Source organism: Oxyura jamaicensis, chromosome 3 (assembly GCF_011077185.1).
Source record: "Oxyura jamaicensis isolate SHBP4307 breed ruddy duck chromosome 3, BPBGC_Ojam_1.0, whole genome shotgun sequence".
NCBI lineage: Eukaryota > Metazoa > Chordata > Aves > Anseriformes > Anatidae > Oxyura > Oxyura jamaicensis.
Window position 1 is genome coordinate 72,282,891 of NC_048895.1, and position 22,904 is coordinate 72,305,794.

The 22,904-nt window shown below is 41.0% G+C and overlaps 1 protein-coding gene across 1 annotated transcript; it reads left to right on the forward strand.

Moving 5' to 3' along the window:
• Positions 1-113: 113 nt before the first annotated feature.
• Positions 114-22,186, forward strand: RTN4IP1 (reticulon 4 interacting protein 1). The gene is made up of 9 exons (XM_035321416.1): positions 114-311; positions 1,774-1,925; positions 2,760-2,828; positions 3,080-3,204; positions 7,814-7,862; positions 9,374-9,510; positions 11,570-11,753; positions 13,097-13,189; positions 22,051-22,186. The coding sequence occupies exons 1-9, from the start codon at positions 164-166 to the stop codon at positions 22,165-22,167; spliced, it is 1,074 nt and encodes a 357-aa protein (XP_035177307.1). The 5' UTR covers positions 114-163; the 3' UTR covers positions 22,168-22,186.
• Positions 22,187-22,904: the final 718 nt, after the last annotated feature.

A 22,904-nucleotide genomic window follows, 5' to 3' on the forward strand; every position in this document is an offset into this window, starting at 1 on the left:
CTCCCGGGCGGGGACAGGCACGGGGACGGGGACAGGCACCGGGACCGGGACCCCGGGAAGGATGGGGCGGCTCCCGGCCATGTTGGCGCGGGGAGTACTGCGGGGCACGGGGGGGCGGGCGCCGGTGCGCGGCTTCAGCGGCTCTCCGCGAGCGCGGTCCGCCATGCCCTCCTGGGTCATCGACCGCTACGGCCGCAACGAGGTGCTGCGCTTCACCAGGGAGATGGCCTTCCCCGCCATCCAGTTCCCCAACGAGGTCGTTGTTCAAGTGCACGCCGCCAGCCTGAACCCCATAGACCTTAGCATGAGAAGTAAGTGACGGGGACGGGGCCCGGGGGCGCCCTACCCGCGCTGCTGCGGTGCAGCTTCGGCAGGGCCGTGAGGTAAAACCCTCGTGTGTCGCCGAAGTGAAGCTCCCCAGACAGCTCCCTCTGCTTCCCAGGGGCATCGTCACGGTGCGACTGGTTTCCTGGCCCTTGCCCCCCGCCACCAGGGTGTTAGCAGGTGGTGGCCTCTCCATGGAGGCACAGGGCCTCCCCTGGGGGGCTCCCAGTTTCCCCTCTCTTTGGGATCAGTGAGGCTGAAGGTCAAAAGCACCTCAGTGTGGGCGAGCTAACACAAGCCATGCTTCACGTTGCTGTCTCCCATCATCCTCAGCTGGCATCTGAGTACCTGCTATGAACTCGTCCAGGAAGCCTGTAGCCGTGGGTGACTCTGTACTTGACAGATTTCATGAGATTTTTCCTCAGTTTCAGGTGTCAAATTACAGGAAGGTTGCAGTGCAGAAGACCTTGTGCGTCATGCTGAGAAGGGATCCTGCTTATTAAATCAGATTCAGCAGCACCTGCAGGAAGCCTGTTGACAGAGCAGTAATGTGTGTTTTGGGTCTTTAACAAGTGAATTGTAAGACGTCCTCATATATAATTGTGGGTTTCGTTATGTGACATCTGCTATCTGAGGATTGCAGTTGTGACCCACGTGAGCTACTGGGATGCAACTGGTATTTTGAGTTCAATTTAAATGATGTGGAAGAAACTACATTTTCATCCTGCTTCACAGGTGTCAGCTTTTGTACCCATTTCTTCTCATTTCCATATTAAAACACTTCATAGCGTAATAGGTCACATAGGCAGACTTTTCCAAATAACTGAAAAGGACATACATGCCCAAATGCAGATTTTTTTAAAAATTACTTTTTTTTTTTTTTAAGGCTGAGAAGTATTATTGGATATGTAGTTCCTGGACACCACAGTATTTAGCTATTGCATACTCAACAGAAGTTAAGATTACTCATCTTAGTATGTGTTCCTTAATTTTTACAATTATATCTATGTTGTTTTGTTTACAGTACTTGACTTGAAAAGGTGAATTGAAAGTCTGGAGTTCTTTTGGATTCCTAGCTACAAGATGATGTTGGAAAATGGAGCGTGTCCAGCAGAATTTTTAGAATTTCTGACTGTTACTGCACATTAAATATTTTTATAATAAAAAGCCGTTTTGTTTAGAGTGATTAAATCATGACAACAGGTTATTAAATTGTTACATGGTGATTTGTGTTCTAGCATGTACTGTGTGCTCTTCATGGGGGGAGGGCAAATAGACCATAACTGAGGTTTGCTTGTTATTAGTAAAATCTGTAAAAATACTGAGTATTTTCTACATGCTTAAATCATAAAAGAAATACAGAGTGTACTGAAAATGAGGCATATTATATACAGACAATGCCTTCTAAACTGCGTTGTCCAGTTACTGAATTAATTTCATGTTTTTTAGGTGGTTATGGTGCAACCGCGTTAAATATGAAGCGGGATCCCCTGAAAATCAAAAGCACGGAAACTGAATTTCCACTAACGCTTGGTCGAGATGTTTCTGGTGTTGTCATGGAATGTGGACTAAGTGTGTCTTATTTCAAACCTGGAGATGAGGTGATGCCACTAATCTGATGTTTACTACAAGCATATAGTTAAAATATACCATGAGCTGTTCAGCTTTCATTTCCCTCTTATGAAAATGATTTTCTTATGTTGTTGCACTCTGAATGAGGATTGTCTTGCAATAAATTTTTAGCATGCTTTCTTCCTAAATTCTTTCTCTCAAAAACATTACCTTTTCCTGACTTGCTTCTGCAAGATAATTTCCCTCTGACTTTTAATTTTTGGTCTGTTTCAGTGGTAGCAAGAGAGGAATTTAAATATTTCTAAGTGCACTCAAGGTGTGGCTTCATTTTTTTTTTTTTTTACTGAAGTTGGAATTCTAAGGGGAAGGAGTCTTTTTTAATTTTCTTTTTTCTTCCTTTTTTTTTTTTTTCTCTTGAGTAATTTAATTAGTAAGGGTAGGAACTCTGAAGAATCACTTCCTTAGTTCCCACATAAATACTGGTATTACTTGCTTTCACCTCTACCAGTTGTTTACCTTTCACCAGTTCACCTTTCACCATTATAGCAAATTCTGCCTTCCCCACCCCTCCCCCCCAAGGTTTCCTGCCATGGAAGTAGTTCATGTTTTTTTTTGAAAAAGTGTATTTTATACACGGTATAGTTTACTTACATAACTCAGCAATCCTTCCTTGACTTGCTCTTCTGATTTTTTTTTGTTTAAAGAGTAAGCTAAACTGGCAACTGGTAAGCAACAGTGAAGACATTCTGCAAATTGGAGAAAAAAGGAAAAAAAGATTTATTTAATAAATAAAACTTTTCAATATAGGTATGATCTTTTGCTAAGTCACAAAAGTTGATTGTTCTTTTTCTGGTTGATTTTAGGTATGGGCAGCAATTCCTCCATGGAAACAAGGCACTCTCTCAGAGTTTGTGGTAGCTAGTGCAAATGAGGTAAACCTGCAGAAATGTGGCTAACAGACAAAAAGCCCTAACTGTGAATTCTGGTGTTCTCTTTTTTCCCCTTTGGTGCATAAATAACTGTTTCTTAATGCTTGGATTGATCTTGACTCCTGCTACTTTTGAATCTTCATGATAGTTGAAAATGTGGAATACACGATCTGCAATTCAGTAAAGCTTGTTTAAATATTTCAGTGTCACATAGGATCTGCTGGGTGACTTAGATAAGGTTGATTTTATTTCAGGTGTCTTTTAAGCCAAAATGTCTCAGTCACACAGAAGCTGCCTCCTTACCATACGTAGGTCTTACGGCGTGGTCTGCCATTAACAAAGTCGGAGGACTGAACCAAAGTAATTGTAGCGGGAAAAGGTAAGTAACCAGTTCCGGTGCTAAAACTTAATGTTTCATTTTTATACTGATAAGCAGCTCGTAAGACATGTCTGGCAGTGATGAAGACTGTTGTACTGTGACATTCCCAAAGATCAGATGGGCTGAAGATGCTAGGGTCAGTCTGTGCAAGTGCTAAGGAAGGGGCTACTGTATAGGAAGTTTCAGATGTGGAGCCTAAATAAAGTTTTACTAATCATTTGGTGGTGCAGCCTCACTTCCCCTACCTATAATATAACGTATATGTACTGTATTTGACTATGTAGAGAATTTAAGGATGGTATCTTTAGGAATGCGTCAGGACTTCGCCTTTCTGCTTGCTAGGACAGCTATCCCAAAACAATTCTCTCTGTTATCTTGACAGCTCACAAAAGGCCTTCTTGAACCACGGTGTGGTTCACTCAGTTGCTCAGTTCCTGCACGCAGGAACCATTTGGGGCAGACTGGTTTTTCAGATTTAAAAACAAACAAACAAACAAACAAAAACCAGGTGACTGGGTCTCATTTGACCTCTGGGACAGGACTTTAATGAGGTCAGGAAGGTAGAAGAGGAGGGGAAAACAGGCAAGACTAGCAGCCAAATAGAAGAAATTGGCTTTGTTTATCAGCCTGTTAATCTGACAATGGCAGATGGAGGAACAGAAGAAAAATGCATTGAAAAATTGGAGCAGGTACCATTTTTCTCCTGATAAGGGAAGTTTGCTGCTATTTTGGCTGTCAGATGTTTGTGTAAATAGATAGCAAAATGTTCTGAACAGAAGAAGGGCAAAAGTAAAAGTACTGAAACTGAAAAATAATCATTAAAACAGCCATGCTGCATCAAAAGTTTAAGTCATAAAAGAATAATGGAGCAGTAGGAATCTGGTTACCTGACCTTTTATCGTGGGTGTTACTGTTGTAATGCAACACAAGGATACTAGACTAACTGAAATTCTTCACCCACCTCTTTAGAAGGTAATGGAGGGAGGAGTTGTTCATATATTACAGTAAATTTCATCATGAAAATATAAAACAATTGTTTGTTCTAAAGATAAACAATGTTTTGAGAAAATAAATGGCAAAATTTGAAACAATTTCAGAGACATCACTGAAATTAATTTGATATAGTGATAAAATTCTGAATGTATCATCTTTTTATTTCTTAAGTGTGTAGATTATTTTATCTTTCATGTGTAAATAGAATTAACGTTGGTAGGCTAACCTTTTTTAAAGTATCTTTCCAATCTTTAGATAAGCATTTTGATTGTTCAAAGTGAAATGCAAACTTCACTTACATCACGTCTTTACCTTTATCATTTACTTTTATGTTCCCAGTAGGTATTTAAACGTTCTGTCAGCAAAAACATTTTTATGTGCTTACAAAATTACGGTGTTTCTCATCTAAAATTTTGGAGTTGTAAAAGCAGCAGAGAATGACTTACATGTTGTTTTTTTCCCCTGAAAAGTTTCTTATAGGAGAATACATATAATGCAGTATAGCAGCTATGCAGAAATATATTTCATGAACTTTATATTAATTTTGCAAGGCAGTAATCTTATAAGGCAAGAATTTACGTCATGTTTATTAATTTCTCAAAATCTTTGAACATAATAGTAAGAAGTTACCTACATAAGTAATTTTATGTTGGTCTTTTTGTCTCCTGTAGGTGTATGTAAATAGCTATGTAGAAAGGTGTTTATAAACACAAGAGTGTGTCTTACATTGAAAGAGCATCTGTATTCCTTGATGAAAGCTCCTTCACTGATACTTTATTGCAGTGTTAAGACATCTTAAAACCAGCAAGTTTTTCTATTGGTGTGTATTGTTTTCTTTGCCTCTTTAAGGTGGAAGGGTGGGCTAACTACAAATACTTGTTATCAGTTCAGCACTGGTTGTATTTTTACCTGTCAGGATTACCTTCTGCATCTGCACGTGCTTTCACAAACTTTTACAAGTTTTTACAAGTTATAAACTACTGTGATTTATGTAAATATTCTTGCACAAGGTAAAAGTGAATGTGCTTGTTACCCAAAATGTTCAGAATGGCTCTGTTGTTTTGAAGTTCTCTGAGGATAACAACCTGGAGAGCTTCTCATGTCTGTGAGGGCCCTGTTTCAGTAGAAATGAAATATTCTTGTTAGTAATAGTTGCTAAATCTCGCATGCAAAAAGCATGATAAAAGCAAACCTGACAATTTGAGAAGTCCTGGAAGACTTTATGCTGATATGAAACAAGAGTCTTTATCTAAAATACAGAGTCAACATTTCATACATGTAAGTATGGTGGGAAGAGATACATTAGGATTTTGCTCCTCTAATCTATTAAAGTTACACTCCTAGTTTATATTTTTACCGTGAAAAATTGAATGATATAATACTCCAAGAAAATGTTGCTTTTTTTTTTTTCTTTCCCAAAGGCTGTTTGTTATTTCATCATTTTATCTGTTGAGAAGTACAAAGTGAGTATAGGCTGTAGTATTTCTTGATAGGGTAAATGCTTCTTAATAGAAGATTAACTGTTAGGGAAATTTTGTTGGCCTCATCAAATGGAACTTGATTTTATATTGTAACAGCTCCTGCACCTTCAAACACTTCCCTGAATCCTTAAGTCATGCCAGACAGAATGCCTTGTCCCCAGCACTGTAAGAACACTCAGCTGTTGAGCTGTGGCACACGATCTCCTGTTTTTACAAGGGCTTTTGAGCTGAAAAAATCCCTGCATGCAGATGTGTGACGGCCACAGCAGCACACACACAGCCCAGGGCAAGTGCTGTGGAGTATGCTGACAGTCTCCTGCAGGTGACCAGTGAGCAGTGTGGGTGTCAGTCACTTGCCACTTGGCCTGGAGGGTGCTAGATTGCTCTGTGGGGTGTAGGCACAGTTTGTCTCAGAAGTAAGGAGCTTTCTTAAAGTCACTATGTTTGAGGGAGCTATAATAATTAGAAATTTTGGTAGGAAATAGCCCATGTGATGTAGGAAGAAAACGAATCTGGACCAGATTTCTACCTCAGGAATCTCAAGCGTATCTATTGAAGTTGTAGCTAAGCAGCTCCCCACAACTGTAACTATTCTTGCTATGTAAATCCTTGAGCAGAATGTATGTTTTGAAATTAGAGCTTTGGAAACACAGTTTAACAAGTTTTGTTTGTTGTTGCTGTTGTTGTTTTGTTTTGTTTTTTTGAAAAGAGTTAACTGTGACTGTCCTTTGTAGCATCCCTGGGTCTTTTCAAGGATAATCTGAACATAAATGTTGCTTCAGACATCTGTTGTTAGAAGCATGGTTCTGAGCATAAGTACATTTTGGCAGATTTTAAAGTGGCAGGGATTGTGGTTTCAAATTCTTAATCTGAATTTTTGCAGTTTGGATCAGTGAAATAGGGAACAGAATCTGGTGAGTTACAAAAGAGTATCCCTTTCAGAATGGGTATTGTTACCAAAGCCAAGTCTCTTAGGTTACTTCAAAGAATTTTTGTAAACTGAAACTCCAGGTTGTATAGCGCAATTTTGACTGTAAAAGCAATTTCCCTCCACATCCAGCTCAGTGAGATTTAAAACAGGAACATCACCAGCTTTTGAAGGTACTGGAATCATTCTGGCAAACTGAAGTTCTGAGTAACATGATGCTTCACGGTCCTATGCCAAGACAGCATCTTGGATGTTTCTTTTGTTCTGGAATTAGCAAATGGGTCCAAAGTTGAAGCACTGTGGCATCATCTGCAAGGCTTTCTTACTAATTCTCTTTCTGAAGCTTAGTTTATAAATTAAAATATTAATGACATTTTTGAGCAGTGATTAGGCTGTTAACAGTAAGTTTCTCACACCCCTAAAGTTGCATGCATATTTATGAAATTTAGGATAGTATGTTTAGTTAAAAAGAAATTTCACTGGGTAATACCTTGGTAATAAATGCTTTATTTTCTTGCTTGTATACCTATTAAAACAAATAGGCATTTTACAGTGACTTGTCGAGATATACTGAACTAGAAAAATACTACTGCCTTTATCTGAAGCAAAAGACAGACAATTTAATAGAACTTGTTTATGGGGCTTCTTCACTGTTTTATCTTTCTTCTAGATAAATATTCAGTGATACCGGAAAATTATGTTCCATATATTCTGAAGTCCCCAGTCCCTCTAAGTAATAGGATACTAAAGCAGTTCTTCTGTTAGATAACATCAATTTATGTAGAATGTTAGCAAGTCTATTTTTTTTCTTATTTAGGAAATATGTCAATGGAGTCTGGGAGATGGAAACATTCTTAATGACTTTGTTCTAAACTAAGGAATTATTTTTGGGACAGTGTGGACTGGGACAGGGTTTTATGGTGATAAATGTTACTGCTGACAGCTCCACTGCCTGGATTGAGTGGAAAGCATATGTGAGGAGGTCTCTTAGGCTGGGCTGAGGTAATGCTGATGGCACAGGAAACAAGATTAGCGACATTAAGTCACATTACTAGGTATCTGAAGTAATACTGAATGAATAATACCATCTTTTTGAATGAAAAATATAATCTTTTCCTTAGAGTAATCTTGGAGATGAATAAGAAGCATTAGAATGTGTAGTTACTATGCCAAATACTATTTAATAAATTTTAATTTTCTCTTCCAGAGTTTTGATACTAGGAGCTTCAGGAGGAGTCGGTACATTTGCTGTACAGGTAATAGAGCACAGCACACACAGGGTGCATCTTTGAACTATTCAGTACAACCAAAATTTAACAGAAGGGAATTGAGGGAAGGAAAAATGAAACAGCGAGCTACCGACTGATCCATCAGATCTCCAAAAGTGATATATTTTGAAATTTATTCCCTTCCCTTTGTTATATCGTATTAGGTTAAAGTAGGAAGGAGGGAGTTTCAAAGAAAGGCGTTGAGAGTGTAGGCAGTAAAAGACTGCGCTTCACAGTTCAGAAACAGGATATCTCTTGATTTGTGAAACTTGAAATATGTAGCCTGTTTTCATTATCTTTCAGTCAGCTCCACTCCATAAATATGAAAACAACTGGATGTATGAGGAGAGAAATGATGGAGAATGTAGATGATTGCAGTTGTGATTTTCTGTAATATCTTAGTATGTGTAGCTGTTGTGGGTGGTCAGCTGATGTAAGAGGCATGAGGCTTTTATGTGCAGTGTATGGAATGGCTTAGATTAATGTTCCCTCACTCTTTGCTCTGCTGCCTTTTTGCCTTCCTTCATCCCAGTAGTCCTAAACTTTGGAGAGCCAGCATAGTCTTGTAGTGATCCATTAACTGTGGGACATCCTCTTTTTGTGCTCTCATTTAACTGGGGGATTGTGATTCTGAGTGGTGTCATCATGTGCAAACATCTTCCTCTTGAGAATATGAAAAAAATATGGGTTGTGTGATTTTATCGCTGTGTCCTGTGCTACTGGACCATAAGCAAAATGGTTCTAAGAGACTCATAAGAGAATTTTTAGCAGTATACTCTTTGCCTGATCCATGATGAAGCAAGTGGCAGTAGAAAAGGCCAACCAACCACTGACTACTTGTGATTTGTACCTGATTAATGTTGGTTAAACTATATAATTAATCCAGAGTAAATAAAATAAAATGATTATTCTGAACGAAAATGAGAATTACAGAAGAGATAAATACCTAGCAAAAGTCCTTACTCTGCTTTAACTTCAAGAGTAGAAGATAACCTGACATCCTCCCTGTGGTAAATCAGAGATGACTGTTTCTTATTATTAAAATTTTATTTATTTACAGTGAGATAGAGGTATGGAATACTTAATGAGCAAGTACAAAGATAAAATGTTTTAATCCCTACAGTGGTTGATCTGCTGACAGGTTTATAGATTGTTAGCTATATAACTGTAGACTAAGAGTTAGGGTCTGAATTACCAGATTCAGAAAGCAAACTGAGTACTTTATTTGAAATCTTACTTATCCTGAGACCGAGTATTTTCAAGCAGAATTAAAAAAAAAACAACCTCCTTGCCCACACCAGCTCCCCACTCCTTAAAAATGCCTTAAATGTTGATAAATTCTAACCACGTGACAAGTCACCCCGTGTTGGAACAGTCCCCGCCACTCCCTATTAAAACTACTCACTTATACAAATATAATGAGATTTTGTCTTTTTAAGTTGTTTCATTGTTTCACTACATTCTATACTTTTCACTCTTTTTTCCCTCCTTGTTTTTAGCTAGTGAAGGCCTGGGGTGCTCACGTGACAGCAGTGTGTTCTCACGATGCTAGCACGCTGATGAAAAAGCTTGGAGCAGATGATGTGATTGATTACAAATCTGGCAATTTGGAAGAGCAGCTTAAAACATTACCCTTGTACGTGTCTGCATTGCTTAATACTGAGATGAAGGAACTGGCGGTTAGTCTTTCTGCCTTTTGATTTCTTGGCTCCAGTCTATCAGGACTCTCTCTTTTCTATTTTTTTTCTCCGTTTCTAAAGCCTTACTTTCTAAAGCAAATTTATCCCAGCCCTTTTCAAATGTAATTTGCCAAGTGGGTATTGCAGGCACAGATTTCATTGTAAGATTAAGCCAGTTAATTGGGATTGTGGAAGCAAGCTCACACTTTCGCATGCTTCTCTTCAAAGACTGTGATTTGAACAGTTCTGTCAGTTTCCATTCTAGGATCTTGGAGCACTTAAAACGCATGAATAAATTAAAACAAACGTCAGGAATCCTGTGTGATGTTAGTAAATAGCAAAATTGATCTCGTGCAGGGAAGAACTGTGTCATAAAGCAGTTAAGTGACTTGCCTGAAGTCCTCTAGCCGCTGTGCTACATAACTGGGAGTAAGTTTCTCTCTTGTAATGTTGAGTACAGCTGCCTCTGATGAATAATCGCATTTATCTTGTCACAACAGTTATGTTTAAAGTAGCTGGGGGGTTTCTCTAGAACTGAAGCTTTTTTTTTTTTTTTTTGCTTTTGTAATCTTTCCATCTGTTTAAACGAGGTCTGCTGGGGCTTTTATTTGAAGATGGTAGTTAAGTTGCTGTTTTTAGCTAGATGGAATTAATTTGGGAGGAGAAATAGAAATTGTTCAATCTATGAAAGAATCTCAGTAATAACTGTGCTAAGAAGGCCTGTGCCCTTTATCTACGGTGTGATTGGTGGCAGGCCTGAGGTCAGTCCTGGGGATATTGGCACTGTCCGTTTGGGCAGACCATGCAAAAATGAACTTAGCAGTTTGCAAGCAGTGCTAAACTGTGCTAGTCAACATCTTAAATGCTAAACACCCGATCTAGCGAGCAACCATTTCTAGGAGCTATGAACAGCACTTTATCGGGGTACAGTTTTACAGTACAGCCAAGCCCGTCAGTCATGTATACTGAGAGGGATGGTCCTACAACCTTCCCCCTTTCAGTTGTACTGACTCCTCAGACTCTGTGGCAAGCTGCTTTTTTTTCTGGGGCATTAGTTTTCCCTCTTTTAATTCCTGTTTTGTTGACAGCTGTCAGGTTGACTGAACAATAACATGAAATCACACCCTTGGAAGACAGGCAGGCAAACTGTCTTTCCAGAGATAAGAACTTCTTTATTTGCAAAAGGGATTTTTCCTCATGTTTGTGGGTTAGTTAAATGAGATACGTGTGTATACACAATGTGTTTCTATTCCAGGCTGGAGATTGCTGGGAATTTACGCATGAGAATGAGCTGTGCACCTAACAGAATAGGTGCATAGCTCCCAGTTGATGTATTCAGCCTTTACAGGTTTGCATGCTGGGATAAATGAGATTGAATGCTAAAACTGTGGCTTGTCGCCAGAGGCTGCATATACCCATTCTGTGAAGAGGTTTTAGACCCTTTGCGTTGTTAGGTTCTACTTCAAATAGGTAGATGCAGAGAGCTGTTAGTGGAGATGAAATGTCAGTTGATTAATTTATGTAACTTTGGCCACCAGAACTGCCTTCCATGCAAAGGCAGCATGAACAGGAGATGTTCCCGGTCAGGGCAGGAGTCCAGATGAGTGTTTAGATGAACATAGCGTACCACTGAATGGTAGGACCAGACCTCAAGCCCGTTCCAGTAGTCTCAGCGAGAGGGATGAAGGGAGAAAGCTCTAGAGGGCTTTAGAGGGAGTGCATCTGTGCATCTAAAAGTCTGCTTTTTGGAGTTGAAGGGCAATTTAATTATTTAAATAGCCTGTATCTGCTGTGCAGTGAATGGGCAATAACCTGCAATTTCAACTCCTTTTCTACAGTAAAACTGGCATTTAGTTGAAGTCTTGACACTTTCTTGCTATTGGCTTGCAGGCAGATTGTTTTAATGTACTGCAATGACAAGTAGAAATGTAACATCTAATTTCTGATATGCCTAATTTTAATCATGATTATTTTCCCCATATCATGTTTTTAAGCCTGTTCTTTACATGTCTGCAGATTTGATTTCATCCTAGATAATGTCGGTGGATCCACTGAGAAGTGGGCTCTCGATATCCTGAAGAAATGGTCAGGAGCAACATATGTTACCTTAGTGACACCTTTCTTGATCAACATGGACAAACTTGGAGTAGCTGATGGCATGTTGCAAACAGGAGTCACCATTGGTTCCAAAACTGTAAAGGTATTTGACACATTTCTATGTACTTGAATGTTATGTTGTATCCTCAGGGCTTCCTTTGTGGCTTGGATTGTAGTGAGGTGGTTCATCTGGAGGCATCTACCTTATTTTCCTCATGTATCTTTAAACTACAGATGCATTTTTATTCTTCCCTTCTTTCTTGCACCAAAAAAAAAAATACTTGGGATGGTACCGACTGGTATATGTGGTAATTTGGGGTGCTTTGAAGTTCTGATTCCCTGTTGTGCTTTTTGTTGTAGCCTTTTCCATATGGCCTCCTAGTGAGTCCCGCTGACAGCTAGTGTTTTATAGTAAACAGAACAAATCCCTGCCTCATTGAAGTGAGGGACGGATTTTGCTACTTGCTTTAGGCTGGTCAGGGTTTCTCTGAAACATTGTTCCATGACTGATTCTCTTCATCCTATTCCAGCACCAGCCACTAATAAAAGTGGTTGAGGGTGGCTCAAAAGTCTTTAATCTCTTTCATGTTCATGTGTCTGGATCGTGATATTGATTTTTCTAGTTTAAAACATTCTCCCAGTGGCCAGTTCAGCGAGGCTTTTTAGAACTTTTCCCTTTCTTCTCAACATGTGTACTTGCTCCTCAAATGAATGCTTTTCAAGCTGTTGCCATGGTTTTCCTGTGATGGAATGACTGAATGAGATTCTAGGTCCAGTACCAATATTTTCAAAGGAAAGCTCAAAAATGAAATGAAAAGCCTGGAAATAAATCATGTAATATAATTTATCATTTTGCATGTTTCCATGACAGGGAGCACTGTATGCCATTTATTAAAACTCAGCTCTCTTTGGTAGATGAAGACTCTTACACCTATAACAACTTTCTCAGAGGAAGTGCTCTTGACTTGTGCTCGTGTAATCTTCCTAAAATGCTTTTTGCATGAGCTGCCATCTGTCATCAGATGGTGATGGCTTTGGCAGATGTGATGGTGGAACATTTAATCACTGGCACTGAGGAGGAAGGTTCTAAACGTTGTATAGGAGGGTTTATTTCAACCACTTTCTGAATGTGCGTAAGCATAGAGCATCGTTTCTCTGTTATGTAAGAAATAATGCTATTTCTAGCTGTGGGGACAAGGTCGTTGTTTTTCTCAACTCGCTGACTTGTGCAATTGGACACAAAATTCATCCTGATCCTATTGTGGTAATACAACATCTCTGTCTGTACATTTAATCCATATGCTTAGGTAACAGTATTTTTTCAGACACTAGCAAATATTATTTTTTTTTCCCTTAAGTTGTGTTTGTAGTGCTGCTGTCCTTACTTCTATTTCTCATTTCAGTTTCTTCTCATGATTTTTAAAATACGTTTGATTTTTCTTGCAGCACCTCCTTAAAGGAGTCCATTATCGGTGGGCATTCTTTATGCCAAGTGGCCCAAGTTTGGATGAAATAGCAGAACTAGTTGATTCGGGAAAGGTATGTCAGTTATTTGTGGTTTTGCTTTGAAAGAGGTACTGCTTTGACTCAAAAATGGTGTAATTCACAGTTGAGGAATAAAATGTTATGAGTCACAGTGAAGAAAACTAGTTAATTGATTTGTTCCAGTTTCTAATTTCTGCCTTCAGCAATGAATTTAGGTATTTATAATCCCTAAGGGTGTTCTGCCTTCTCCCTCTCCATCTTACCCTTTTTAAAAACACAGGGAGTTACGAGGAAAGAACATCTAGTGATTGGTTTTAGTGCCAATGGGAGTCATTTAGCGTGAACTGTTGAAAATTAAACTATTTCAGAGGACTCATTTGGTTCTTTCGGTCCGGATGAACATGACTGTGCGTATATCTGCATATGCAAAGTTCCCTAGCCTGGATGATCAGGAGCCTTGCGCATAATATGTGCAAAATGAGAATGTTCAGGTTATTTCAGGTCGTAGATGATCTGCGTTGGCAAAGTGGTATTGAATTATCCCAGTGCTTCGGAGTATAATGTTTGTGGTGATTCAGCACCATGACCTGAAACCTTGCAAGTGTTGGTAAGGTTTGGGGGCATCTCAGAGTAGTGGACTTGGGGGAGAGGCATGAAGTGGCAGATAGGTTACTGCTTTTCTGATCTTTTCAGGTTTATGAGCTATGTACAAAATGTGTGTGAGAGCACTTTATCACCTGTTCCTTGGAATGTGTGGTGCTGTCGGTCCTGGCAGTGTTCTCTTCTGGAGGATTTCATGTTGGCAAAATCTCTAGAGCACAGAATATAGGCAATTGCTGGTAATCTTTTTATGTGGTGCTTAAGGAGAGGAGGAAGCGGAGTCTGTCCTGACAGCTAGGAATTCCAGTATGTGAACTGCCACGCTGTCTTGTGCTCAAGGGCTGTGCCTATTTAGAAAAATCTAACACTCTTGAAGACACTTTGAGTTTTGATCTCCCTTTTCTCTGTGCATTATGTTCCCAAATTTCATACAACAGCAAATCCATTTCTGTCATACTTTTAGGACCTGTTTGCTTCTATTTCCCTCTCAGTGCTGCTGGTCAGAGTAAAAATCCTGATTTCAGCCACTCCTATCCCTCTGTTGTGACTGGGGTGCGGTTGATACAGCCAGAGGAGAGTCTGTGTTTCAAAAAAAGTTGCCTACTCATAAACAGAGGCTATAGCAGCAAATAAGCTGTGGTGAAGTTTGATTCTGGTTAGTTTTATTCCATTCTGCATTGCACTTTGTGCAGTGCCTAAGGCCTTATTCCATAGTCTAGAAAGAGACCCTGGAAGATGCTTCTCATCCTATGATCTCATCCAAACACACAACTAAATTATAACTGATGAAGAAACAGAAACGTCCTTGTCTTCGTTCTTACCATTTGTCCTGATCCTTAGCCAGTCACAACTTGTTTTGTGTTCTGTTCCTGCCTTGTATGCAAAACAGAAATGCAGAATATTCCCATGAAAGCCTCTTGGAAAGCACCTGTTTATGCAATAGAGATAGAGCTTAACCAGTGTTCGTCTGCCTAATAATCTGGACAGGTGAAGTGTAATGCCTTTTAAAATGTACGTCATACATACATACATGAATGTCCTGATGTACTTTTTGTTGTAAGATGATCGTGAGGATAAAGATGTTTGCTTGTGGTTTTTTGTTTTTTTTTTTTAATTATTCTGTGTCTGCTAGAACAGGTCATAAGGTCAGGCTGTTTATCTGCATAGTCATTGCTCTACCAGTATTTTGCTCAATTTTGTAAAATACTGTAAACAGCTGTATTGTCAACAGTCTTGTATCCCCCAGATGTGTTCCATTATACACGTTAGCAAGGCTGAGTTTTATTTTCAAGACACGAGTTTTCTTAAACGGACAGATCCTCCATTCAGAGTAGCGGGTATTTGGAAAAAGGGGAGGTGAGAGATGTTGGAGGGACTATACCATAATCTCCTGTAACTAAATGATGAATAAATGTTTGTGTTTGAATTGGAGCAAAATAAATGAGGATTTTAGGGAAAATAAATAAATAAATAAATAAACTGTTAGAATGTAGCAAGAAGACTTGGGAAAGCCAGCAAAGTGAGCTCATGTAGTTGGACCTTGTTTTGAGTGAGTACAGATTTGAGTATTGCAGATTTGGTTATGTTGAAATTTCAGTGAATTTTCCTTTCTTCTGTTACAAACATCTTAATTTTGGGATTGTGTGATGTCTGAATAGGAGAGCTTCTGAAAGAGAGGCATTTTTCAGGAAAGCATAAATCATGAGGGAGGATTTAAATGAAGGAAATTGAAAAGAGCTGATGGTGTAGATGATGTTATAGTATGTGAAGCTTTGAAGACCATACCCCTGAAGCAGCTGCAGATATCTGTCAGGTTCTCTTTCTTGAGTCCTTGTGCACCAACACAGATTTTTAGTCCTGATGTGTTCCATCATCTTGCTTTGTGAAAGCAGAAGGAATCCCTGTCCTTCACAATAGGCACAAAGGATGAAGAAAGGGCACAAAGGAGGTATTCTGTTTGAAGGTACTTGGGTTTCAATTCACACAGGTGATTTTTGCAAGAAGGAGTAAGATTTGCAAAATGTCAGCTATCAGGAAGAGTTCTTTGAGCAGCCTTTTTTAATGGGGAGGAGAAGGGAGGAATTTGATGAGCTGGTAGGGCAAAGAAGGAACATCATTTTCCTTTTGTAATGTACCTGCACATCAGCTGGGTTCTGGGGATTGTAAAACCATTTTCAGCTTATGAGCTGTTTTCACTGCCTTGCAGCATAACATCTTGCCAAGAGACTGTTGTGAGGTTGATGGGCCAGGAAGCTGTTGCAACAGCAGTGGACATGCAGAAAATAAAATATTTTCTTGTCAATTTTAGAGATACTGGCTACTTTTATATCTGTTGAGATGTCTCTTCTGTGGGTTAAACTCAGCCAGTTAATTACAGGCCAGTAAGGATTGGCTTGACACGGGGTCCACCAAATCAATTGATGAAATGCCTGTCAGGAGCTGGGAATCTCTTCCCATGGCAGAGCATTCCTTACAAATTGTGAGGTTTTCAGCTCAAGATATCTGAAATCAATCGAGTCTTTGGTTCAGGACGTAGATCTGCTGGCATACCATTTGCTGAAGCATTGTCACTGGCCTCTGCTGGCAGCGTTGTCACTGAAAGGCTTGGTAGGGATTAGTTTGATGAATTTGTGATTAGTGTTGTGGGTTTAACATTGACAGTCTTGATTTTTGCTGCTTAACTTCTTGTTCCTTTCTGAAGTCGTGCCATTTAGTCCCTGGTGAAGATACATCAACCTCGTATAAACTGGTGGAAAACCTGTAACTTATAACTGAGCGCTTACTTTGCCTTTTGTAAAGCCTGGTGGAGGAAGGCAAGGCTCAGGAGACTCCTGAGTGCAGTAAGGGGAAAGTAGGTTGCTACGTTCTTGCTGGACCATGGCAGAGTGTGGGTTAATGTGATTTCTGAGAAGGGAGGCTAAAGGAAGAAGTCAAGTCTCAGATCAAGAGAGGATCATCCTCTGCATAGTTGCCTTTCCGAATAAATGTTACAGCACAGGCACACATAAGAAAAGCAATTGCATGCTTGTAACTTGTGTAACATGGATGTGATACTCTGTATACTTTTTGTTGCCGGGGCTAGTTGGTGACTTAGCAGCCTGCTTTTGTGGATTGAAGGACAGGATGCGCGCTGTTCTTTGGCCCTGCTGTGCCTCTTCCAGTGCAGTGCTGTACACACTCATTCCAATGAGCATCCTTCTCCCTGCTGTATTGCAAAGCTTGTACCTTTTTCTTTAATTTTGTGTTTTCTTGTTGCAGTGCTTTTGCTTGCCAGGGTGGGTTGTTGGCTAGAGCCCAGAGATGATAACCAAGGAGGGGTTGCCAAAGACTCTTTTCAGTCCTGTCTCTTCAGAAAGCAGCCTCTATCTGCAGTTAATTATGGCCAACAAAAAAACAATGATTTTTATTAAAACGCATCTGCTTCTCTGCCTACAAATGAAGTGGCTTGTTCGTACCCTTTTTGAAGGTGGAGTGTGATTATGTCACAAAATGTCTGTGAGGAAGACTCATGGAAACCTTGCAAACTGGAGAAATAGCATTTGAGTATGTGAGTTCACATAAACCATGAGGAGGTCTGGAAAAAAATCGGCTGATACCTGGTATTTAATCAAATGTGTTGTCTGAGCCTGATGTAATTGTATATTTTGTAGAAAGTTAGTACCAGCGTTCTGGGCTCTCATCTCCTAGTAGGGAGCTATGCCCAGCACAGCAGTGAAATACAGGGTCAAGTAGACAGCTCGTGTCTGCTGTGAGTTTAATTTGCTGAGGCCTAAGGAGATGCAGGTCATAAGGGAATATTTTTATAGTATCTGTAAAATATATAACATGCCTTTCTATATTTCATACAACTACACCAAAATCTGTACTGTCTCATTCATATGGTGGTGTTGCCCCACATCAGTTTAATTACCAGCATAATTCGCAGGACACCTACCATGAATGTGTGTGCTTGGGGATTCCAGAAGAGAGTTAATTTTTCCTTTAGTTAATAGTTTTTCAGCACAGCTCAGTAGTAACTAAACCTAGAATTGTCTTCCTTACTTCTGCTGATCTAAACTTGGACTAAGCTGGCACGCACTTACCCTCCTGGGCTTGTTCCAGGTTCTTACTGCTCTTTATTGTGTTGTGTAGAAGCTATTGCCAGGGTCAGGTAAGGAACCTTTTTAAACCTCTTCACACTCTGAACCACAGCCTGCTTAACTAGGATTTATCTTCTGGTATTTTAATACTTGTAGTTGATACTCAGAGTTACTCTGGGCTTCTGTTAGACGTTTGATATTAAAGAATGCACCTTGGCTTGAAAAAGTAACGAAGTTTGGTAATACGAGTCGTTGGTAAGACGACTGTGGGAGTAGACCCCAGGGCACTTGCCTTCCACTTTTGGCTCTGCACCACCTCACCACTGTTCTCCTTCTGGGCGCCTGTGCCAACTGTGTTGGCTGGTTTTTACTTCTGTTAAGCATTTGTGTAAATATGCCCAGTGTCCTTAATGTGCTCATGGGTGCAGGTGTGTATTCTCTGAAGTGCAGAGTCAAACCCGGCACTGGCTCCATGTAAAACTGCTCCTAAAACTTGTGACCAGAGTCAGCTGTTCCAGAGGATCGGAACTTCCTTTGATCTTTGTCATCAGTGAGTGTTGACCCTAAAACCTAGTGAAGGCAAGCAGTATGGAGCTCAGCATACACGCTGCGCACCATTTGAGTGGGAGGAAAGGCTGAGAAAGGGGTAGGGCTGACACCAGGGAACACAGAGTGCAAGTACACTAGGGAAGGACGTGCTCAGCTAAGGGGAGGAATGACAGGAACAGCAGCTTCTGTCAGAAACAGAACTCAGCATTTTTTCCATGAGATGGCAATGAAGTATTGCACAGGTAACTACATGTTTATTGCAGGACAGGGGCTGTTCTTGTAACAATTGCTGTTTGGGTCTCATTGACATTGAAGGGAGACTCACTGAAGGCCAAAGCAGGGTATCAGCCTTCGCATTCATGCCTCGGTTCATGCACCACGTTTGGGTAAGGTAATTTCTTTATCCTCCTGCTCAGTTAAGTCAAAACGGCAGGCTGGCCTTTTCCATTAAAGGAAGCCCTGGAGGATGTTGAGGTCCAGTGGAGCACATCGCCCAGGCCATGAGCAGTCATGCCAAGGCACGGCTCATGTGCTGGGGGACAGCAGCTGGAGGGAGGCACACTGCTGAGCAAGGCCACCCTCCACAAACCTGGGGAAGAGCCAATGCTCCGTCATTGCCCTTGGAGTCAGAGGACTTCTTTCTTTTCTTTCTGAGCTGATCTTGCTCTGTGGGTCCTGGGGGTTGGTTTTTCTCTCCTCTGAGAAGTTCAAGGCTCTACATCTCCCTCCAGCGGCAGGAAGCAGCTCCAAACTGACGAGCAACTTGTTAGTAACGAGGGTCAAAGCCTTCATCATTCCCTTCATGCTTTCTTGCTTTTCCCCTCCTAATTAATTGAAACTGGGGCCTTGCTAGCACAGAAATGGAAACCTCCAAGGGTGGGCTCGACTTTGCTGTTAGCTGGAGTGTTTCTGCTGACCAGTCAGCTCCTGCAAGGTCTGCTCACAGCCTGCCGTGTTCGGGGGGGGGACTGGGTATGATGCCACATCGGTGCTCTGTGCCTTAATCAGCATCAGCAATTACTCTCTTTATTTTTTGAAACATGTAAGTTTGTTTCAAGAGAGCTAAGATTTATTTCTATAGTATGTTCAACATCAGAGGGAATGAAGAGGAAGAAAACATCTTTCAGTCCCAATCTGTTTTCAGATAAACATTTCAATGCGTGCGTGTGTGATCCTTTCTCTCCCAGACTTTAGTTTAATCCCTTTTCCCTGAACAAATAGGTGTCCTGTGGCAAGGAACTGATGTGTGGCTGTAAATAGGCAGTGTTTTTATTATCCAGTTAATCTCCATTTTTTATCGCACATTCAACAAACAGCAGACGCTTCCCTACTTGTTTGTCTGCTCACAGGAAGAAATTTTATCTTAGTCAGTGGATTATGGTAAAAGCTGAGTGAATCACTGTGCTGCAACACGGTCAGCCCTTTCAGGGTTATTCAAACAATGGGACCGAGCAGCCAGCCAGATAAAATGTTTAATGCTCTAGATTGTCAGGATCATCAATTCAGTATTCATGTCTCTATAGCATTGCCTACAGCCAGCATTTAAATGGCACTAGGGGTTACATCAACGTAGCAGATGGGCTGTCAGGGTTTGGTGGCTGCAGTGCACTGGGTGTTTTGAACTGCTGGGCTGAATTCGGGGTTCCTCTGAATCCCTGTGTCACCACTTTTCAGATGTGCTCTGAACTCTGCCTAGCACGCAGAGCGCTCTCTGGGTTAGGAGCTGCAGCCCACAGTAAGTGACTGCAGGTAGCAGAACACTGACGTTTAATGGTCGTGTCTTTTTTCTCAGTTCCTTAACGTTGCTGAAACCAAGCCTCTCCCCCTGCAAGGGTCATCTGTGTCCATGCCCCAGCAGGCTGAGGTTCTGGCTTCTTTTTCTGAAGTGAAGCACGGCTTTGTTAGCTGCCACTGACAATAACTGCCTGTACAAACACTGCACTCGTGCACAGCTCCACCAGGTTATGAAGGGAAGGGTCAGTCTTCTCAACAGTCCCTGCTGAGCAGCACGTGTCTCCTGCTGATTGTCACGGCGGCGGCAGCTGCCGTTCACTCAGACACTCAGTTTACCCAAAGACATTATCTCATCCATGTTTTTGCTGCCAGGGGACCCTGTCCCTGACTTTGCTGAGGCCTGAGATGCCATACTCTGTGCTGTACGCTGCCTAAACGGGGTTTTGTCTTGAACTTAGTCAGCCTGCCCCCCCCATTTATTCTCCAGTTGAGCAGCAGCAAGTGTTAAACAGCGTCTTTGTGGCTCCTCTGCTGCTTGTTTCTGCACACTTTGCTAGAGGGCTGGCTGTAGAGACTGGTGTGGCTGAACAAGGGGATGAAATTTCCCAGCCTGGTGCCCTGCAGCATGGCAGAGTTGAGGCACTTGGTGAATAGATTTGCACAGTTGCATTCTTCAGGAATCAGATGCTAATTCTGACTTTTTCTTCAAAGGGATTCACTCCTTCTTCCTGTTCCGTCATGTCCACTTGGACATTACTGCTACGCATGTGTTGATGGAATAAAAAGGAAAATCATAGGAACCAGATTAGGAGACATTGCAGTATCACAATTTGATTGTTGTCGTGGAATACCGTTAGCATATAACCAAAAATAGCAGCTGCTCTAGTGCACTGAGCTAGTGCACTGAGCAGACTTGAAGGAAAATGACCAGGCAGGAGGCACTGTGTGAGCATAGACAACTACTAGGGTGCATTTGTTGTGCAGCCGGGGGGGTGCTGGGTGCTCAGAAGAGCTACCTGCACACCTACCTAGCGTTCACGTTTTCCTCTGGTAAGAGGATTCGGATCAGTTGATCAAAGCACAAGCATATGCTGGGCTGGTATTAGGGGGCCCAAGGTCAGGAACCCACCTGAGGGTAGGGGCTGCGGGAGGATGTACGGGAGGCAGTTCTGTGTACGGATCTTATGTTGGCCTCTGGAAGGCTGACTCGGAATGGGATGACGGGCTCTTCTCTTGGACTGGCAGTGACCAATATTTTTCAGAAGCAGCTGGGATTTCTTCCCCCTCCACAGGTATACTGTGGTATCTAAAGAAAATGCTGGTAGGGGTTTTCTGGCTCCTTAGTCAATGATGGGCACGGCCAATACAATAGTTTCACCTTCATTATTAGAGATTACTCTAAAACAATCCAGAAAGCTACTCTACAAAATTAATGCCAAAATAGCAATTGATGCAAGCTGGGCTTAATGGTCTATGCCCACTGGAATAACACAGCAGCTGAGTTTTCAAGTGTATCTGAATGATTCAGCAATAAACATTAGTGTACTTTTTTTTTTTTGTACTTAATTTGCGGCTAGGTCTTTTAAAGATACCAAGGCATGCACTGATGCAGATGGGCAGAAGCTTCATAGGTATCTTTAAAACATCTGACCCTTTAAAAATTACTGGGTTTAACAAGAAAACCCTTATAGAAATACAAGAGTTTGAAGCCTTGCGTGGCAACTTTATGTTTAGAGTCCGAGGGTAGGGCTCTGATCTGTGCTACTAAAGAGGTTTCCAAACTTGGGCAGAGAGGCAGCCATATAAAAGAAGTTAAAAGTTAGTCACTACATCAAGCAACTTCTGCCTTAAATACTATTGTGAAACCTTCCCCTTTCTTTACACAGCTTTGAAGCATGTATGTGCTACCTGTATGTTACTTTATTCCTAACATAGTAACACTTCATTCTACAGATTCAACCAGTTATTGACCAAGTCTTCCCTTTTTCTGAAGTTCCCAAGGCCTTTCTGAAATTGGAAGAAGGACATGCACGTGGAAAAACGGTGATCAATGTTGTTAATAAAAAATAAAGTATCTGTAATCATTGTACTACCTTCAGTCATCCTTAACTGGTAAATGACACTTGAACATGAAGTGGTATGTAGCAACTTTTTTCTTACAAAGCTCTTAAAGGATTCATCATTTAAAAAAAAAAATCATCTTGTTTCAGAAAAGTCTCTGATTCCTTTGAACTCTGTTACTAACTGTTAATACACAGACCAGAACTACTCTCTCTCCAGGTGTTTCTACATAAAAAACATGTTGCAAATGTAGTTGTGACCATTGCAGGACATTCCTCATTCTTGGGACCTGAGGAGCACAGCAGCATTTTCACTTTGTAGCTCTTCAGAGCTTTTGTTTTTTAGGTGTTTTCAGCTAAATACCGAAATGGTGAGACGCTTTCAGTTGATTGTCCGTATGAAACTTGGGTAGTCTTTTTTCCCATTTCCTCAGTTCCGTTGCCCTTTGTTCATATATACAGTAATATGTTAACAGTCTGTCCAGGTCATTCTCAGGACCTGTAAACACCTGTATGAAGTAACCATGTTGCTGTCTCAGGACTGCACTTCAAGCTTGATATACTTGGACCAAATTTCTCATGACATAACTAATGCGAGTAGAAGCATGGAACAAAATCAGTCTGTAACTGCTAATTACTCTGACTGTCTAACTCACAGTACAGATTCAGCTGACTACAGTGCTCACGGGGGTACGGCCAACATGATTCTCTCAGTAATCAGACCCTGTTCCTGGTGCCACCCATCGC